This window comes from Sycon ciliatum, chromosome 10, assembly GCF_964019385.1.
Source record: "Sycon ciliatum chromosome 10, ocSycCili1.1, whole genome shotgun sequence".
NCBI classification, from domain to species: Eukaryota; Metazoa; Porifera; class Calcarea; order Leucosolenida; family Sycettidae; genus Sycon; species Sycon ciliatum.
The window spans coordinates 22,837,043-22,858,505 of record NC_088652.1 but is presented as its reverse complement, the minus strand read 5'-3'; the positions used below and the strand labels follow the sequence as shown (position 1 = coordinate 22,858,505).

General features: G+C 46.1%; 1 protein-coding gene and 6 non-coding genes across 8 annotated transcripts in view; all 7 read right to left on the bottom strand.

The window, feature by feature from the left end:
- Positions 1-2,616: 2,616 nt before the first annotated feature.
- The window catches only part of LOC135825914 (uncharacterized), a 25,530-nt gene continuing 6,683 nt past the window's right edge, over positions 2,617-21,463 (bottom strand). Inside the window, exons 1-9 of one of the 2 annotated variants that reach the window (XM_065338551.1) lie at positions 17,890-18,264; positions 12,866-13,099; positions 10,805-10,921; positions 10,060-10,167; positions 9,274-9,387; positions 7,464-7,618; positions 5,361-5,530; positions 4,123-4,234; positions 2,617-3,595 (exon numbers count right to left, since the gene is read on the bottom strand). In XM_065338551.1, coding sequence (XP_065194623.1) covers positions 3,425-3,595; positions 4,123-4,234; positions 5,361-5,530; positions 7,464-7,618; positions 9,274-9,387; positions 10,060-10,167; positions 10,805-10,921; positions 12,866-13,099; positions 17,890-17,950 — 1,242 coding nt within the window. In that variant the 5' untranslated portion in view covers positions 17,951-18,264 and the 3' untranslated portion in view covers positions 2,617-3,424. Of the gene's footprint in view, positions 3,596-4,122; positions 4,235-5,360; positions 5,531-7,463; positions 7,619-9,273; positions 9,388-10,059; positions 10,168-10,804; positions 10,922-12,865; positions 13,100-17,889; positions 18,265-21,463 lie in introns of those variants that run through there. The other variant, XM_065338552.1, reaches the window with a different exon arrangement.
- On the bottom strand, positions 6,845-6,917 carry Trnar-acg (transfer RNA arginine (anticodon ACG)). Its single transcript has one exon. It is a non-coding gene; the product is annotated as a tRNA-Arg (tRNA).
- On the bottom strand, positions 13,173-13,246 carry Trnai-aau (transfer RNA isoleucine (anticodon AAU)). Its single transcript has one exon. It is a non-coding gene; the product is annotated as a tRNA-Ile (tRNA).
- On the bottom strand, positions 13,441-13,514 carry Trnai-aau (transfer RNA isoleucine (anticodon AAU)). Its single transcript has one exon. It is a non-coding gene; the product is annotated as a tRNA-Ile (tRNA).
- Trnai-aau (transfer RNA isoleucine (anticodon AAU)) lies at positions 13,708-13,781 on the bottom strand. The gene has a single exon. It is a non-coding gene; the product is annotated as a tRNA-Ile (tRNA).
- Trnai-aau (transfer RNA isoleucine (anticodon AAU)) lies at positions 14,705-14,778 on the bottom strand. The gene has a single exon. It is a non-coding gene; the product is annotated as a tRNA-Ile (tRNA).
- Trnai-aau (transfer RNA isoleucine (anticodon AAU)) lies at positions 15,391-15,464 on the bottom strand. The gene has a single exon. It is a non-coding gene; the product is annotated as a tRNA-Ile (tRNA).

Here is a 21,463-nt window from a genome sequence, read left to right as displayed (position 1 = left end):
TCTGCGTGACCATGAGAGCATTCTGACATACATATCGTGTTGTGGGTTCATGTTTGGATAATTAGAATGTCCTGATAATTAGAAGTTTTTTCCTGGCATTTTGAGGTTCGAATTATCAGGATTTCACCTGTAGTAGTAGTAGTAGTAGTAGTACTTGCAGAGGTACGACTTGACATGGCTCTTTAGTCCGTAGCGATCGACCTGTTCATTCTCCTCATCGGACATCAGACTGTCGAAAACAAGGAGCTGTTTCTCCACGTACATAATATACAATGTATCAGAACACATCAACTTGACCACTCCCCTTGTACACTGTGTTCGCTAGTGGCAGGGCACACGAGAGCCTCTACACACAGGACAGCGCGATGCCATGCCGTTGGATGCACTGTAAACCGAGGATCGATTCAATGGTATCATAACCGTATCTTGGTTGATCAACATGAACCACTGACACTGTCGACCGTGTGAACTATCAATCAGCACAATCTCTGCTGCATATCCCGAGGGTCCAAACTCCGAAGACTCCACGAATTTACACGGCCATGTGACCTTTAGAAATGTCATCCCGCGCATTTAAGGATTCCGTAGTGCTCGGTAGGTAACGCTGTACAATGTATTCGTAAAAGTAACATAATTATGGATACACATAATTATAGATACACTGACAGAGCTCACTGACTTGTCAGTTTGAGCACTCTGGCAAGGTACGTTCGGGCCTGATTGGAAATTTTTATTTCCATTGCTATCAGGTTCGGCCTCATTTCCCCTGTGCTGCGCTGATGAGTTCACAAAGAACGAAACAGCATGCTGTCCGCAGATTGAGTAATTTGCCTATACATGTACATGTACATGTATAGGCAAATTAAGGCCATGTCGACTAAAGGGTAAAGTACGTGTAGTCAGAGTTGGAGAAACTTGGGGTAGTCGGGGAGCACATGATTGTTTCCATCTGTACAGTCGACCTTACCAAAAGCGAACCTCATCATGCAATTTTTCTCCAGGTATTACTAGTACCGGCATTAGTCACGAGTTGTTACATCCGAGGTTGCTTTTCGCGAGGTTAATTGGTGCAATAATATCGTTCTTTAAAATTATACCGGCATTGTTCGCGGTTTTCGCACGTAAAATGGAATGAAGGAATGGTTACCTTCCATGCGTTGCCGTGGGACTCACTGCACCCATAATGACAGTAGTATTGACACTTTGACAGGCGAAGCACGACTAACTTAGTAAGGATTGTGATGTTCCCAGCGAGCGCTCCCTGTGGGTGCGGATCACAGATTGACGAACACACTCTATCGTTAGCAACTGTTGTCACTGTTGACCCGGCTGTATCGACGCATTGTGTAGGACACGACCAGGGTGTACTGGTTAGCTGGTTCTAACTTAGCAGCCGCACCATGTCCACCAATCCATGACAAGGTCGCATGGTGTTGGTCACCCGCATGTTCAGCATAATTATTGTTCAATAGGTAACCGTACTCAGCCATCCCTCTTCACAGGCTTGGGCAATGTGTCCACTGGCGGTTCGTCCAAACGATCAACAATCCTTCAATGCTATGACTGTCATGTGCTTCGAAATACTAGTGCGAGCTGGTGCACGTATGGTGGTTAGCACGTGGTTATGACCCAGGCGCCGAGCAATGCATCTGTGCGGAGATTCGATCTCAATGTGGACATCTGTTCGTTGTTGATAACGAGTACTAATCAATCTTTCGGAACACATGGTTTGGCCTATATCAGTGCCAATCAATGGCTAGATGAGGCAAGGTCATTCAACATGACACTTTTCCCAGGGTAACACACACGCGCGCACCCACACCCATAGTGACGCCAACATTGTCACTTCCTGAGACCCTTTGCTGATCTGAGGCCGCTCGACCCCAGGGTGAAATTGGGTGTCTATCATGAAACGTAGACTAGATACATTACAGTAGATTGAAATTCCAATCACACCAAAGTCTCCCAGTCTCGCTTTGCTCTAGCCCCATGAACATCCTTGCGAGAAGGTCAGCATGACAATCCGCCGGTAGGGGGACCGAGATAATAATCCGGATCATGACAAATTTTCGTAAATGATGACTGCAGGATCGAGGATCAAGAGATAATTACAGAGTACCTGGCGTGGCTGGGCTTCAAGACACCTAACGACTATTGAACTGTTGTACAGTCCCTATGGGTTGGGCAGGAATAGAGGACATGACGGAACAAATGCCATGCTCATAGCCATAATTAAACAGGGAATGCCCCCGCCACCCATCCCCACCCCCAACAACAACCATGGCATGATGCATGCATTTTTTTCTTTCTTATCTTTTCTTCTACATTTGTCCTCTTTAATCTTTTTGAGTATTTGCAGTCTGTGTTTTTCTCTCTTTCGTGGACGCTTTTTGTATCCTTGGCTTCTGGCCGTTCCTTTATCGCCATCATAATATTGGGCATCATTGCCCGTTTGGTCTGCGATATAAAATATAATCTCAACAACATTCAAAATAATGCAAGGCACACCCATATCACATGTGCACTCCCCCCCCCCCCCACATACCCATACACAATGCACGCGAGTGAATGCAGGAATACACAAGCACGCACCATGGCCAGAAACATTCAACTGAGTCAGCCGCTACACCATGATCAACAAGATAGCATAACCGTAAAGGGAAGTTGGCGTCACAGAAAGGAGAAGGAAACTCAAAAGAGGCTCCAACATTTCCAGTGTTTACTGTTAGTATTCCAAATACAAAAAAAAGCGTGTGTATGCGTGCTTCGATACATGAGAACCTATGCGATGGTTGGGATGGTTATGAAGAATGAACACAGAATGTGACCATAGTGAGAGCATACACTAATTGTGCTTGCCTAGGAATGCAATCAAATCAACTATGAAAACAGGGATAGGGCAAAACAAACTGTCAGAAAGCATCCACGTGCACAGCATCCTTCATCACTAGCCAAGACTACTTAGACAACCTGTCACCTCATTTTGCATTATTGCAATGGACCTTACTTGGTCCAGCGTTCAGAACTAGTTAAGCGCCTGGTGTCATACAAGAAATAAGGCTATCCCTTCATGTACGTAATTTTCATCGGTGAGGCAGAGGCACCCTGAATGGGAAGCACTCTCCTGGACTTGTGAACATGAACCGGTTTCATTATCATGTTGGTAAATGAGCAATACATCACCAGCTAGTCTATGTCAGGTACATTTACTGTGGGAGAGTTGCTAGCGGAAGCCAGCACACACGCACACACACACACACACACGCACACACACGCACGCACGCACACACACACACACACACACACACACACACACACACACACACACACACACACACACACACACACACACAAACACACACAGTCCATGTGTTTGTTAGGGAAACAAGGCAGTCATATCCAGCTCGGCCAAGCCACAAAACTCTTAGTTGGGTGGACAGTACTCCTCCACCATGAGAAAACTGGTCAAACCGTCCGCCCAACCCGTACTGGCATCTGCACTATCATACCCTGGGCATGTGCCTACGTGAACGGAAATTGCGTGAGAACCGCGCAGCAGTGGACCTCTGTCTGATGCACGGCACATTCCCATAACCTGAGCAGAAATCAAGCACATGGCAAAGACAAAAGAGTAGATTAGTTCAGTATGGAGGAGATAATAAAGGAGGATGGGGGGGGGGGGGGGGGGGATGACTCGCCAACGAACTAGTACAGTTTGTGCAAATGAAGTCGTAAATGCCCGGCATTATTGGAGAAAAACAACTTGTTCATACTGCTAGTGCCTTGTAGCACCGAGATTCTTGGTGCAACTCCTATCTCGAGCCCTGATGGGTTCGGTTAACCCTTGGCGGATTTTTTACTGCATCATTCTTTGGCAGAAGTCCCACGCAACCTTTGAAGATACGGTGAGAAATCATCAGGTTTAATTATTTCAACCCTTGACGTCTATTGAATGTGTTGATTTCAAGAACATTTTACCTTTATATCTCACTTTCTTTCTCTCAACTCTTTTTGAAATCCCAACTATTTTGGAAAATTCACACCAAAGTTCAACTCCAAAGCTCACTCACATGGATACCCATGCATTGCAAATCATGCCACAGTGTTTCTTGGGCATATTACCTGAGCCGGTCGCCGATCAGCATAATTGTTGTGTTCCTGGCTGTGAAACGTGTGAATAACAGTCTGTATGGGGGCGGGTTCAGAGCAGTTCTTCCCATCAACATGAATAGACCTGTACAAGGCAAAGTAAGAAAACACAGAGCGAGATTCCATGCACTATTTCAACCTGAACATCTCGGACATATTCCATAATCAGCATGCGAGATTCATTTTACAGCCACATGGCACTCGTTGCATCCAGGACGACGACGCGAGACCTCAACAAGCGAAAGAATCGCGTCTCGACGCCGTATCAGATGTAGAAGCTCTACCCTATCTGTGTGGAAATGTATGCATATCGCAATCGTAGTCTGGCACCCCAAACACAGCCTAGCCCAGCCGTGGATTTGGCAGCCATGGTGATACACCCCCCATGGTTATAATATTATAATACGGGAACCTGCTTTATCTCCATACATTCTACCATTGCCTGATGTGCATTGAAGATTTATACATCAACTACAGAGCTGGTCAATGAAATCTGATTGCGTGGGTCAAGTATGCCACACCGGGCTCTGTGCAGACCTAGATCTGTGAACACTGGGATGTAAACTGGTGCAGGGCGCGGACTTGACACGAACGGTCCGATTTCATTGGACAGCATTGTGTATTATTTTCTTTAGCATTTTTTCACGTTATTCGTCACAGAAGCTGCTAAAAAATTCCCGATGTCGCGTAATGGAAGTTGCGGTTTCGAAGCACGGCTTAACGCTGCTATGTCAAGGGTACACCACACTGCAAGGTATCCCACAGTTGGGTCGAGTACCATTTAGACTAATTAATCACAGCTTTGGAAGCCCAAATATCGCATTAGCTTTACATATGCACCCCACAGGGAATGAACGTTCAGCGGCGGATCCAGCGATTTCCGACTACAGGGGGGTTCCAGTAGAGTCAAACTGAATAGCTGACACTTATACATGGACACGCATATGGTTGCCAGTAGTACATTGACGGAATTTTGGGGTTCCGCGAAACCCCTGGTACCCCGCCTGAATCCGCCCCTGAAAGTTCTCTTGCATTCCTCATCGAGCCTCAAGTACACCTGTACTACATTGAGCAGCACTGTAGATCCAAATGGTTACTGTTTAACCCAGTACCTCATGTTTCTTGACTGTCCAGCTGACTTCCAAGTCAACATCAGTTTTGTTAAAGCTCCCTGACACAGCACACATTGCACTAGCCAAGCACTATCTCACCATTGTGCACACTGATCGTGTGCATTCTGCATCAGCACGCTGTTGAAGGTGATCTTCAGGTACGTATCATCACGTTTCTTCACATAGTTCTCCAGCCGCAGCGAGCCCTGATCCTCGCCACTTCTCCAGGACGACCAAGGCACATACCGCCAACCAATAATACCTTGGCACTGAAACAAGAGCAAGAACAAAACAATCGGGCCCATTCCAGAATGAAATAAAAGCTTTGAATTTGGCGCAGTCAATTTTCATTGATGTGAGGTGTGCCGCACGTCGCAAAAGTTGAGCTTTGGTCAACTTCCGTCGCAGAAGTTGAACTTTGGTCAACTTCTGCGATAAAAAATTTGCGACTGCATGCGAGGTAAACATTTCCTTGTCGCAATTGGCAGATGTTGTGCATTGCATCACAGAGAGCTATTTCAGATCACTAGTTCATGTCTTCTCACATCACGAATAAAGTGTTCGGCTCTGCACTCATGCAAAGAAACCGAGTGAGATGTCTACTGGCACAATGTAGAGATTGTAATGTTAGCGTAGAAATCTGGATCTGAAAAACGAAGCCACAAACAACTACGCAAACTAGGCGCCTATTCTGCGCATGAGTTTGTTATGTTTAATGTGGAGCTGGACCTCTCTCTCTCTCTCTCTCTCTACAGAGTACATGCTATTTTCCCTTTGGAGAATCCTCTGCAGGGAAGGGCAATGTTGTGGTGCTACGCGTGAATTGAAAGATATTTTCATTTTGTTTCATTCCTGCAGTACACAGCGCCAGTAAAAAAACCTACTCAACACCTTCAGCAAACTGTCCACAGTCTATATAAGGGAGCATCTCATAAGTTCGCATTTTGTTTCTAAACGTAACGCATTTCGAAACGGGGGTAGGGGGGTAGCGCCCTTTTCGAATAGAAAAATGACTGTTCGCACATTTTCTGGAACTGTACAATCTACTACCGTGCTAGATCCCTGCAGCAAATGAGTGTGTTTAGGTGGAGATCTACCTGTGTTTGCAGATCAGCTAACCCTTGCAATGCATGCATGCAGGCTACTCAGAGGTGTCAAATGTCAATCCAGCCTGATCAAACCATGTACCTGGCCAGCGTTTACAGGTTTACAGCAGTACAGTTGTTGTGGAGGAACTATGTTTATGTGCGTGTACCTGTCATTGATTGTACTTGTAATTGTACTCAGTAAATGCAGTACTACTGAGTCTGTATGCCATTCACGACCGCTCTAGCAAAACATTCATATGACATATCCATGTACATGTATATGTACATGACTGTACAATCATGTACATAAGCATACCATAGTATGGGGCACGGACGTGTACAGTAGATAAACACAGAAAATGTGCGAAAAGACTTTCGAATAGAGGGGGGAGGTAGAAAATAAAGTCTATTCGAAATGCGTTACGTTTGCAAAATAAATGCGAACTTATGAGATGCTCCCTAAGTAGACTGCAAAAAGAGAGGCAAGAAAAAATGCGACCACGCCAGGATTCGAACCTGGAATCTCCTGATTCGTAGTCAGGCGCCTTATCCGTTGGGCCACGCGGCCAGTCACATCTATGGGTGTTGCATCGAAGTCTGTTGTTGGCGAGAGGCACACTTGCTTGGAGCAGGAAATATGCAATTATCATAACTGGAATGGTCATGGTACCTTCCAGCCCACACAGCTTGATCATGATTGGGTTACAAGAGAGTTGCGCTATTCTCATACAGTTCCGGCATTTCATTTTACAGAGCATATGTTGGCACGGAAGGAGTCGAGTAAGAGACAGTAAACTGAATGCTGTTTATTTCAACACGGTAGCTACCCACGTTCCCGCATTGCACCTTATGCCCCGTCCATAAAAAATCTTTTCACAGAAACAGCTCGCAACTTTGCCGACCCCCTAAAGTAGATGGGAATTATGATGACAGAGCACATAGGCAGAAACAATAAAAAATTAAAAACTGTACACTGACACAGTGACAACACACTGTTGTCACACACCATGCTCACAGCGTACCCAACACCTCACCCCCCCCCCCCCCCCATCCCCTACACCCGCCCTCTCCGTAACTATGCAATCCAATGAGAAACTGTAGATGTTAGTCTTACCGGTTGATCCAATCCTGCACTATTCGTCTGTACCCTGCCGCTAGGATTATTGGATGCCGCCGGTTGCTGCTGAAGGTTACTGACCGTCTCCAAGTTACGCTCTAGTTCCTCCACGGTGTTCCGTAGTGTTGTGAAGTCTTCCAGTGTGAGGCTACCTTCAAAGACAACAACACATGAACACACAGACACACACATATTTTCACATGCATTAGTACATGAAGGCATCCACCCCCCCCCCACACACACACACAAAATGCACACATACTCGTACATGTACACACACGCATGCATACATGTATGCACACATACGTGCCAGGAGCGTCAGCAGGAGCGGATCCAGAGATCTCTACAGGGGGTTCCAGTATAGCCAAAACTGAATAGCTCATACATATACATGTACACTCATACCTTGGTTATCCGGATCCCAATGCGAATTTACGGACACCTCGGTCTACCAAGAACCCTTTGGGCGAGTTTCAGTGGAAATATTACTACTCTTCTGTCACTTTTTCGTGGAATTAACCCTTTATGGACGGATTACTAGCACAGTATGCACCAGAATTACAAAATGTCAGTACAATTTTCAACTTCTCCATGTCATAACTTTGGTGTCCTTCACTTGATTTTCACAATCAAGGGCTCATTGGAAAGCTCTTGGCGAGAGCTACGTCAGGGTACCAATCTCCATTATCTGGCCGCCACAAATCAGGCGCGGTAACACAGCAAAGTCGTCTCCAAGCCTGATATGCAAGGAAATTCGTCCCATCTACGCCATTCCACTCTCCTTCATCGCAGAACGCTCAAATCTGTTTGAGACGATTCAAACTTCAGCCGGCTACGTCATTATCATGTGCTCAGTCGCTCAAAGAGCACACGAAAAGGGATTTTCCCCCAAAATGGCGAAATGATCGATCAAAAATTTGAATTTGCCGAGGTAAGAATACGGCGTGCGATATCTCTGGCGTCCGACATTGTAACTCTTCGGCGATTGTTGCATTGGACAGCTTGGAGTTCCCGCTACCACGTAGACCCTTCGATTGTGGAATTTGGTCAAGAAACGATGGAGTTACGAAGTTACGAAGTTTCGATCTTATTAGATCGAAACTCGTACAGTCCGTCCACAAAGGGCTAATGACATTATATGCCTCATCTATGGCTTTCACACATCATAATGCATGTGATTTGGAGTTAGGGGCCGTCCGTAAATATCGATGTTTTTTTCAAGACGATATTTGTTCATTTCTCCCCAGACCCCCTCCCTCCCCCCTCAAAACGAACATACACATGTTTATGCAAGGGATTGATATTTTGTAATGAAGTTCAATTTCCTCATGAAACGTGACCAGCTGCCACTCTAATTTCACCGTACACCTAGGTTTATGTTGCCACGGTCGCACAACCTTGCCATGGCTATGCTCACGAGGTTGACTTTCACTTTGTGTAGGTCATAAACTACATGTTCGAACAGCGCCCGTCCATAGACAGAGTTCGATATTTTTTTCTGCAAAGACGAGACGAACAGGGCCCAAACCCCCTCCCCCCCCCCAAACGAACGAATATCTTCTCTAAAAAAACATCGATATTTGTGGACGACCCCTTACAGACATTTCAATGTTAGGGCAGGGCCCGGTCCTGGACCGCCTGGATTAACAAGGTACGGTGTACATGCATATGATTTCAGCTAGCATATTTGCGAAATTTAGGGGGTTCAGTGGAACCCCCGGAACCACCCCCACTCGGAGAGCAGTGAGGACTGGTCCGGGTGTGTGTGTGGGGGGGGGGGGAGGGGGAGGGGGCGTCCAGTACTTACGTTTATGGCACCGCTTTCCTCCGTATTCAGGCTGGCACTTGCAACGAAAGCCGTTCTCCAAATCCACACACGTACCGCCATTGGTACAAGGCGACGATAAACACTCGTCTTGGTCTGAAACGGAAGAGAAGACAAACAAAGCAATTCATCAATGTGAATTGCTGGAATTGACGGTTTATTCAACAGTTTTGCGTGAGGCGGGTTGAGTCACATGAAGATGACCGATGTCCGATCAGTAGTATCCCTCAGACATTCTTTTTTATAATGTAAGTCCAAAGGCAAATGGCCTGTCTGTAATTCATTTCCTGACACCGAAATGTTCACGAAAATGTCATTATGCAATGCACTCTACTTCAACATTTGTCCAGGTACTGCAGCGAATTCCGAGTCCCACTTGAACCGAGTTGGGGTACCGAAGGAGATTACACCGCTGAAAGGAGATTTATACACATGCAAGTAGGGGTCATTCGTTTCAAGAATCCATTGCAGCAGCATATAGTACAGCGCTGCTCAATGAAATCCAGTCGCGTCACTCACGTTTGCGCCTTGCACCATTCGCTGCCCAGTGTTCAGAGGTCTAGGGCTGCGCAACGCCCGGCGCGTACTTGAGTGACGCGACTGGATTTCATTACAGCAGCGTACAGTACTTATGCACAGTGTCAGTGGTACCAAAACGTGTAAACACATTCCTAGAGGGACTTCGGCCTTTTACTCCGTCCACAATGTTCTGTATAGACCTCCTAATCGGTCTATAAAATCTATACAATCATATCAGTTTGCACTCACCAATTTCACAATTTGGCCCAGCGAATCCTGGTTTACATCTGCATTCGTAACCTTCACTAGAGTGAAAACAGCTACCATGATGCTGGCATGGATCAGAATTGCACACATCTGTCCATGCAGTAAAAAACAACAAAAAATATAGACCATGTACTCTTACTCAATCTGCGGACAGAACTGTTTCGTCCTTTGTGGACTCGCCAGCGCAGCACAGAAAAAATGAGGCCGAACCTGATAGCAATGAAAAATGCATTTTTTTCAAAGCCAGATTTAAACAAGGCCCGAACCTATCTTGCCAGAGAGCTCAAACTGACAAGTCAGTGAGCTCTGCACGAACGTGTACTAAGTAGATTACGAGTACAAAAGGAACAAAAACCATGTGCATTAGCAAAAGGTGATTGAAATGTCGTGCATTCAAGTGTGCTCACAATCCCTTTGATCCGTCCGACCAAGACTTTCAGTCCAAGCGACACCGCTTGTGCCATTTCTAAATTGCTGATTTGTTTACCGCTCTTAGATTTGCACTTTTCACGATATTGAGGTCAACATAGTCGAAGATAGCCCTGTGCTTTAAACCCTGGATACCCAATTTCATGAAACTGCAAGCTGAAATGAGAGACTGAGGATCAATTGTGTTGTTCTGAAAAGGAAACTAAGACAGCAATCCAGAGGAAGTGAAGGAAACATAGGAACAACAGGCAACCACACCGACAACCTTAGAACACAATAAAAAAGTTGTCCCACATACCGAATTGACAGCTATGTCCTTTGTACCCCGGCCGACAGTCACAGATGAACTTGTCATAGGAATGTTGGCTGAAAACGCAGCGACCTTCATTCTGACATGGGTTCGGCACGTCACAACCTGTGAGGAACATTGCACATATTACACGAGAGCAATTTGAGTGCACAACCACCACATGAACCCACTGACAGAATGACAGAATTTGATATCTAGAGCGCTCAACTGTGAGTGACAACTCCATAAAAACACCTTGGAACTATCCGTCCTGAATGTAAACATGACCGGCAAGGTCTTGCATAAAAGCCTTTCTCATAATGAAGCCTGCTTTGAATACAAGCCTGATTTTCAAGATACACATTCCGCACATATGCTTGGTTCTAGTGTTCACATAAATGTGCATAGTAGTACCGTATTTCCCCGTAAGTTAGTTCTCCCCAATGACTTAGTACCCCCCTATAAAAAATACACTTTCCACTGCCGAGGTTATCACCCCGAAAGACAGTTCCCCCCGAAAGATAGTAAGTTCGTACCCGTCCTACATGTACAGACACCGTACAGTACATACATCATATGCACGGACACTAGAGTTGCGCAGGCTTCCCACTGCGTGTCATTTACCCCCGATAAAAAGTACTCCCCGAAAGTTAGTACTCATGTGGCTGCTAAGTTCGAAAGTTAGTACGTACTAACTTACGGGGAAATACGGTGCCTGGTTTGAACAGAAGCCTAGCCCTGACATCGGCATCTACATGGATATGCCCGGCTTTAATACTCAACATTACGGTACAGTCAGACCTCTTTTATACGCACACCTTCTTTTTCCACAAAAATGTCCGGATAGGCGAGGGAACCGGATAACCGAACACTGGTTATGTTCAGTGGATGCACCACAGATGCTGTAAATCTGTAACCAGCTACTTCCTCCGTTAGCAAAAACTTCGTGATGGATTTTGATGGCTATGAAAACGCTTAGAACAGGTCAATACCAGTTTGTATCGACTGCAAATCACTGGACAAAGGTGATTCAGCCATGTACAGCGTCTTTACAAGAGAATCTGTTGGCGAAATGAGCAGAGAGTTCAGTTTGCGTCGCTTTCGCTCGACTCATTTTTGACCCTGCGTCGCTGTCGTCATCTGCTGCACGCGAGTCGTCATCTCTCTCGAATCATTGTTCAGCTCGTTTCAGCCTTGCCTCGGCTTCTTTGATCACACTCCGCTGACCTTGATGTTGCCGTCGTTCAAGTAAGTTGGCTTTCAAGCTGCGTGATCCGCCGCGATGGCGATTCCTCGTTTCCACCAGGGAGTCGTAAAAATATTTACGACTCCCTGGTTTCATCTTCGCTCTCCAGATCTCCGCGAAACGAGGAGTAAAGGCACAGCCAAAACTGTTTCAATTTTCTCTGATGGATACCCCTGCCAGCACTGAACGGCAGCGGCTAGCAAGTCCAGTCGACTTTCTTTAGCCACGAGACTTGCATCAGACTGCAGACTTTTGAAAGAATACATGGTCATCAGCATTCGAATCTGGGCTTTGCGCAGGTTGAACAAGAACTTGAGCTCAGAATTATTTTCATTGAGCCGTGCAATCGGAGCAGCTCCTTGTTCACTCGCTCATTGTGTGGACTCGTTGCTCCGTTTGATCGCTCGTTATCACTCTCCAACTTACTGAGTGCAAGAGTAGTAGAGAGGCTTGGCAACGCAATATCCCCTCGGAGAAGTGGTGTTTCAGTTTCGCTCGCCATAACTGTCATCACCTATGTTTCCACAGCGCAACCATCGATTCCGCTCGTCTTGTTGTGAAAGGTCGCTTTCCTTGAATCGTACCTTTTTCATGGCCCGCCACTGGGCCGCCAGGGAAGGCCAAGAAAGTGATTGCGACTCATTTCACGGCAGTTTGTGCGCAAACCAGCCCCTCAAAAATCCATCACGAAGTTTTTGTTAACGGAGGAAGTATTTTCTTCCAGATAGCGACGGATCCGGATAAAAGAGGACCTGATAAGTGAGATCTGACAGTACCTAAAAGACACAGCAGCAGGAGCATTTCCAGCTATCAGTGACCCTTACCGAATGCTTGCTGCCCCGCTGTAAGACAAAGAAGCAACCTGGCTCTCTCGGCACTCTCAAAGATGCCGTAACGCTCCAGCATCATCACTGCTCTACTCGGCTTGCTGCGCAGTGTATAGATGTCTGCTTTGCCATCGCCGAGCTTCTTCTCGTAAGTGCGGACCGTGTGGCGCTCGAGACCAAACGAACCCAGCATGTCGGTCATGCATGTCGAGTTGAAGCGAGTGCGGATTCCTGGAAGATTGAGCATAGCACGCACACATGAGTCATTTTACGAGGGAGATAAATGTGAAGAAAAAAAAGAGCGTGCTCCCAGCAGGGCTCGAACCTGCGACATTCGCGTTATTAGCACGACGCTCTAACCGACTGAGCTATGGGAGCTCATATGCCTTTGTTAGGGGGAATGATTTGAAGTCAAACACCGATGTTTGAAACAGAGCATAATCAGACAATACAAAGGAGGAAAGAAACAACCTGACAAGAAAATGCAAGAGAAGATGCCGAGGGGCACAAGCTGACAACAATCCAGGGTTCTTGCCAAAGTAGGGGAGATAAATGTGAAGAAAAAAAGAGCGTGCTCCCAGCAGGGCTCGAACCTGCGACATTCGCGTTATTAGCACGACGCTCTAACCGACTGAGCTATGGGAGCTCATATGGCTTTGTTAGGGGGCATGATTTGAAGTCAAACACCGGTGTTTGAAACAGAGCATAATCAGACAATACAAAGGAGGAAAGAAACAACCTGACAAGAAAATGCAATAGAAGATGCCGAGGGGCACAAGCTGACAACAATCCAGGGTTCTTGCCAAAGTAGGGGGATGAATGTGAAGAAAAAAAGAGCGTGCTCCCAGCAGGGCTCGAACCTGCGACATTCGCGTTATTAGCACGACGCTCTAACCAACTGAGCTATGGGAGCTCATATGCCGTTGTTAGGGGGAATGATTTGAAGTCAAACACCGATGTTTGAAACAGCGCATAATCAGACATTAGATATCCTTAGCTAAAAAAACGCTAACGTAAACGCAAACCTTTCCGTACTTCGGATCGTTCAAGCTGACTTTTCCCTTAGCACAAAGTACGTTATAGTTGAGACGAAGTAGTCGTGACAACCATGGCGATATGAATTTTCGTGGAAACAGATGCGGGAAATTCAAAATTTTGAACCAGGGATTAGTTTGCTGTCGTTCCGAAAGAATACCTTGGCGAGGTCTTTTACTCTGGAATAGCAAAAGCACGGCGAACATGAGTTTTCGCTGTTCCCAGGTCCTTGGAAACCCTTTCCTAAACGCAGCACCGAAGACTGTAAGGGTTCTCCAGCTCCAGCACGTCTGGGAGAGGCCGATGAATTTCTTCCTCAGGAGTGCCGCGGAACTGGTCCTTTGTTTCCCAGATGGGATAGAGGGAGAACGGCACGAAGCAGAGGACGCAGAAATTGTCAACTGAAAGGCAAAACTCGCCAAAAAGCTAAGTGTCACAAGAGGAAGCAATCTCGACTCTCGATCTCATCTCGATCTGCACGTCGACGTGCTTTTTATCTCCCGCCAGTTACAAAAAAATGCGAGTTTTTGCATTTTTTTGCAGAATTTCCATAACGAACGTCGGCCCGTTATTTTGAGCTCTGTAACGTTTTTCCGTTATCCGATAACGTCTTTTGTCACGGCTGGGAGTGAGCACCGTAAAAGTTAGCGTTATCGTACTTTTGCTAAGGATGTCTAATACAAAGGAGGAAAGAAACAACCTGACAAGAAAATGCAAGAGAAGATGCCGAGGGGCACAAGCTGACAACAATCCAGGGTTCTTGCCAAAGTAGGGGAGAGAAATGTGAAGAAAAAAAGAGCGTGCTCCCAGCAGGGCTCGAACCTGCGACATTCGCGTTATTAGCACGACGCTCTAACCGACTGAGCTATGGGAGCTCATATGGCTTTGTGAGGCTGTGTTTACATGAGAAATTTCAACCCGGGTCGAGTTCAGGCCGGGTTGAAAGTCTGTACGATAGACAAAAGAGGTGAGCGTTTACATGAAGACAGTTGACCCGGGTCAAATACTGATATGCCGCCAAAAGTCCACTTCTACAGTCTTGTATGGTCACGTGAATCCGTTCGCGCGAAATTTGCATCTGCAGTGCCGTTCAAACCTGGCGCGAGATACGCACAGAAGTACGTTTGTACAATTTTCTTGACCCGGGTTGATTTCAACCCTCCCCTTGGGGGGAGGGTTGAAATTTCAACCCGGGTCAAGCGCAATGCGTCATGTAAACGCGCCATTCACTTTGTGCACATGGCGGGTTGAAATCTGACCCGGGTCGAACTCAACCCGGGTTGAAACGCCTCATGTAAACACCGCCTTAGGGGGCGTGATTGGAAGTCAAACACCGATGTTTGAAACAGAGCATAATCAGACAATACAAAGGAGGAAAGAAACAACCTGACAAGAAAATGCAAGAGAAGATGCCGAGGGGCACAAGCTGACAACAATCCAGGGTTCTTGCCAAAGTAGGGGGGATAAATGTGAAGAAAAGAAGAGCGTGCTCCCAGCAGGGCTCGAACCTGCGACATTCGCGTTATTAGCACGACGCTCTAAACGACTGAGCTATGGGAGCTCATATGCCTTTGTTAGGGGGAATGATTTGAAGTCAAACACCGATGTTTGAAACAGCGCCTTATCAGACAATACAAAGGAGGAAAGAAACAACCTGACAAGAAAATGCAAGAGAAGATGCCGAGGGGCACAAGCTGACAACAATCCTGGGTTCTTGCCGAAGTAGGGGAGGATAGGAGGTGCACCCCCCCCCCCCCCTCTCTACTCTGATAGAACACTCATTGTTTTCGAATATTGTTTGTTTTTAGTTCACACAACGAAAAAGGTGCCGCAAATTGATCATTCCGGGTGCTTGTTGCACCCATACGTACCATTTCTGGATGACAAGGCAATACATGTACTGGAACATGAAAAATATATGAACTGTTTGTTTTCCTTTGCACCAACCCCCACCTCCCCCTCCCCCCCCCCCCAACAAATATTTCCTGGCTAGAACACTGCTGCAATCCATAGGGTCAGAACAGAATTTTTGGAGTTTCTAATCTCATTCGCACATTGGTGTTGTGTTTTCCATGTTTATCATTATTTTCATTGTTCAGATCTCACCCTGTGCGAGGTAAACTCAATTTCAAATATTGAATAAATTTGTGCTGACAGAACAGCCACAGTATAAGCCACAGGGTGGGAAGGATGGCTGGAATTTAGATCGCAGATATATACATTTCTCCATGAGTTTATTCAATGGCAGATAAAATCTGTTTCTGCAACGATCAGGCTGTCCTGTACAGGCTACTGCATGTGCTGCCATCACATTCACATAATTATTTTACTTTGCCATGTCGAGAGTCTTCCTAGTGCCAAGTAATGCGGTCAATACCTTACATTGTGGAAGAGATTCGCAACTCGATGGCTAACTAAATTTTAACTCATTGGAAGCACTCTGTAATGTACCAATATAACTATTATGTGTTTTGAAAGTTAAATCATTAAATCACTGATATCTTCAATGGAACATTGTCCCTACATGTATTCTGGTGTGCGCAGTTTATCAGGCCGAAATGTGTATATACATGTACATATTATTGGCAGTCAATTTTTTCTTCAGAGAGACCCCACTGTATCATCCAGGCTTAGCTCCTTCACCTGCATGCAAACTGCAGTGAACCGAACTGTCCAGGACTGTATGTAGGTGCTGCAATGGGTAGGTGTATTGTATGGGGTATGATGCTGTCCTCGTGGGAGGCAGTGAACTGTGGGTCTGCCAGTCATGCAGGAAAGCCGGTTAGGGTCACCTGTAGACTGCATGTACAATGAATACTATAAAGTGGCAGCATGTGACATACAGCCATATGAGCAGCGACTGCAGAGCTACTGCCTTCACTGCACATCCCGGTGCTAGCATTGCCAGGGCTGCATTGCTAGTGGGTGGTTAGATCCGAAATGCCGTATCTCTCTTACTATCACCATAAACTAACTATAGGCTGCTTGCCGTAATGGACTTTCGTGATTATGGCACAGCTATAACTGTCTGCATGCCCTCATCTCCCCACACCTGCTCAGGTAAGAGAACGTATCATGCACACTAGCTGTCCAGTACTGACATATGTATGTGATACCTTACACCAATGCCACATGCTTTTCTTCACCCACTGGGAGTTATCCAAGATATTCTCCAAGAATCTACCGGCATGGCTGGTCCAAAGAGATAGCTTGTGGAAACACTCGGATTTATCCAGTGGCGGATCGTTTGCCTGCATCTCTTATCATTTCTGAGCTCACCACGTTAGATTAGAAGAGATTCCCATGAAGATGTGTTGACGCCAGGTCCTAACCCCTATGCCCGATCACTGGTGATAGAGTTAACAGTTCACGATGTATCGGCACCGCCTATCTCATCGGTCCATTGCTGATTGAAGGGAAAACAACTGTAAAAATGTCAGCATCACTTTGGAGCTAACGGATCCTCTTCACAATGATCAAACCAGACTGGCTTCAAAATATTTGTACACATGTATAGCTTCTTCTCTGTTTACCAGCCAACTCACTACTAGCTTTAACAATGTGACAGACATTACAGAGCCATTATACCAAGCGGAGGTTTTGTCAATGAACTTCGCTGCGTTCAGATTCGAGCCCTCTTACTCAGACCTCCTGCTGCGGGCATTCGTAGCTTTGACGTGCAATGCAGCCTCTGGTGTTGGCGCTGTCTTTGATTTTCAAACTATGTTGCTTTATATTACCTGGCTAATGATGACGATACCTGTCCACAAGCCAGTTCGACTGGAAACCTGACAATTAATTTCCGTATTCATGGGCCTGAGAATAATAATTATGTGTGTGTGTTTCACGAACGCTGAAGTGTATGCAAACAAATTCCGAAGTTGACCGGGTGTTCGAAGTAAGATCGCGCCTCCAGAGGGCAAAACCTTTCCCGTCATTCAAATTTGTCGATTATCCCCGACAAACGTTAGGCAAATCTTGCTCACCTTCAACGGGCCCGCACACAAGTGCTACGGCCGCAAGACAAATAGCGAGAAGCTGCGACATTCCGAACGACTCCGCCACAGGACTTTTGCGTTGCTCCGTTCCCGAGTTTATCGAGCCAGCTGAGGGTGGATCTGTCCTTGAACGGCTTATCTGTGGTTTACGAATGAGGCTTCCATCATTTTCTCTCCATTACAAGCATCTGGAGGTCAGTTACCTCGACCTTTCCGAGGTACGGCTGCGAGCAGGGACCATGGAACGGCGATAGGTCCACGGACATTCCATTGAAATGCACCAGCGGAGTTGAACACGAGCGGAGAGGTGTTGCAGCGAGTGCTGCGTACTGGCCCGCAGCAGGGCTGTTGCGTTCAACGCTGCATCGCCTTGAGACGAATCCTGACAGCGGTACTGACATCTCTACCGTTAGCCGAGCGATTAATTACTGTGGGACGCCGAAGTTCCAAAGGGACCAGTGCAATGGAAACGCGTGCCGTGGATAAAAACAGTCATGGTGCTTCCCAGAAACTCTGGGAAGAAAGGAATGATGACCGTCACAAGAATCATGGTCATAAACTGAAAAATCTTCAGTTTCAACGATTTACTTTTTCGATATTGTTGGTCGAATTTCCTTTCGAATTTTTGGCAGCAGCAGCAGGAAAAACAGAGCGTAGATCTACATTAGGGTGAACAGAATACAACGAGATTTTTGAAGGAGAACAAAATAAAATTTGGAGTTTGTCGTGATTTCCAAAATATACAAGATCTGCGGCTGATTTCACTCAATCCCCGATCCGTGCGATATGTCCTTCACTTTCTTCAGACGTACACAATCCATGTGTCCTGATGCATGAGAGAGGTCGAAGCATTCTGCGGCCCAGACTGCGGGTCAGGGTGCGAAATGAAGGCTTGACTGGTGCGCTCTGGGAGCAACCTGAATCGACCACATTCCCAGGACGATGAGGGACAACGGAGGCCAATGCCGTGGCAGTGGTGCGTCTTATTCTTGTTGTGTGAGTTCAGGAAAGAGTAGTCAACAAAAGGCGAGCTGTGGAGTGTTCGACTTCGATGCTAACTCTTGCTTCGAGTGTCACATCGACCTCGTAAAACTGCACACGACACGTGAGGAACGCGTTCCTGATGAGCGACCGTGGGGAGGAGAATCACACAAGTCCCTACTCAAACTGTAGAAAGCGCTAGTTTTGACAAAGTTGAATTGCACAGAGCATCACGTCTCTGTAAGTACTGTCCAAAAATGTTTCATCTGTTTGACCATCTCGGCAGGAGGCTGTAAAAGCCGTCCAGTTCATGGGCCCTCTGGCAAAAAGGTGGTTTGTGAACGCCTGTCTTGCGACTTACGTCCGTGAGAAAGGACACGAGTGTGCACTACAAACCATGAGTCTGATACAGGCCTGCATGTAGGCACGGAGCAAAGTGAAATTATTTTGTATCCTTCGCGTCCGGTCGGTTATGGTCTTGTGATGTCACCTTCACAGACCGTCACTCACTTCTCTGACTCCGACTCACTCAACTTCTTACCGTAATGCTCCGGCCTTGGGTTTATGACCAATAAACCCTCGGCCTCCTCATTTATTGTATACATAATGCCACTTATAATGCTCACACTACTCCATAATGCCAGTTTGAAAGTTGGAAAAGTCGATTTTAAGAAGGCCGTCTTGGCAGCACGTAGGCAGCACGTGATCAATCATGCATCCTGCATATTTGGCTGCAGTGCATGTTGTCTGAAACAATCCACTGAGAAGGTTGATTTGCAACGTCAAGTCTCCGGACGAAGCCGGACGGGTTCAGATGCACGATTTTTGGAACTGGACCTAGCCAACTTCATGCATGACACCGTTGTCGACCGGCAATAATTATGCTTGTAATGCCAATTTTGCATGCGAAATGGTGTTATAATGCCAGCATTATGCCACCTGGAAAAAAGGGAATATAAATGCCAGTCATAATGCTAGCATTATGACTGGCATTACCCGCCCAGTTGGTTCTGGCTAGCCATTGGCGGACTATGCTCGGCCAATCGTCAAATTATGCTTTTGATTATGCCACAATTATGCCAACAAATATACTGAATTATGCTGAATTATGCTCGGTTCCACTATGTATTGACGCTGTACATAGAGGATTGAGAAACCACGCATACACACACGGTCATGCCCTAAGCATAATTTTTGTCTAAACGGAAAGATTATGCCGCCCTTACACGTTGGAATCCGTATTTTATGCTGGAGCATAATTTTTTGACGAAATCCCCAGATTATGCCAAAAATTATGCCGGCATAATCCGCCAAGGGCTATGACAAGGAGTCGTAACTGGGGTATCTGCATCTGCAGGCTTTCTGACAAAGCTGTATTATGCCCCTAAGCATAATTTTTGTCTAAACCGAAAGATTATGCCGACCTTACACGTTGGAATCCGTATATTATGCCGGAGCATATTTTTTTTGACTAAATCCCAAGATTATGCCAAATATTATGCCGGCATAATCCGCCAAGGGCTAGTTCTGGCCCTCATTCTACTAGGGAGTTGTTTGAGTCTTCTTGTTTTTGTTTGTTTAGTAATAATGGACTGTCAGTCGTGTATTCTTCGTTCGTTCTTGGATGTCTTCTTTTAATGGTAACTCAGTGACTCAGTCCTGTAAAACTTTGTAGCATTTCTTCTGAATTGTTCTTTTTTCTTTATATATTATTAGGGAAAGAAAAACTACAAATCTCAAGCTATTCTTCACCACCATCAGCAATAAGGACTCCGAATGTCATGAACCAGTTTGAAATTGCCGATGATGGTCAAGAATAGCTTGAGATTTGGAGTTTTTCTTTCCCTGATAAGCTTCCTGTCTCCAAGAAAGTTATTTTTAATTCTTTAATTCTTTTCCTTATTTGTCCAACTTCTGCCCATGGCGTCCTTCTCTCAGCTCGTCAGCTGGCACAAGTATTAGTTGCTGCCATCACACTGTCGCATGGCTCAGGTGATCTCTGTAGACGAGGCTGGTGATGTCCCAACGCGGCCGTGGGATTTAGTAATAGTCCCTGATCGCGGCCAATGCCTACAGCACCTCAGCAACACAGTATGCACGTACACGTACTTGGAAGTTGGTAGCGACGTGTTACTGTTAGCGTGTTTTTATTGACCGCATGAAATGCTGATGCAAAGAAAGAAAAACACTCAAGCATTGCACCCGGGAGGCAAACATGAACGCAACCCCTAGCCTAGGCTCAATGACGTCAGTATACTACTACTTGGAAGTACAAATGCAGTAGGTTTTGTACGGGCCAGTCGCAAATTGTTTATAGTTTACAGTATGAGGTTCACTAATCAGTAATCACTCAATAACATGATTGTACTGTTGTCGACATGGAAATCCGGTCACACGTCTAGCGGCCCCACGGTGCTGGCCATGCAGCCGTGGATAAGTGGGACACGCATGCATTTTATACGCTGCTTCCCTCTCTGTATCTCTGTATCTCTCTCTCCCCTTTCTCTCTCTCTCTCTCTCTCTCTCTCTCTCTCTCTCTCTCTCTCTCTCTCTCTCTCTCTCTCTCTCTCTCTCTCTCTCT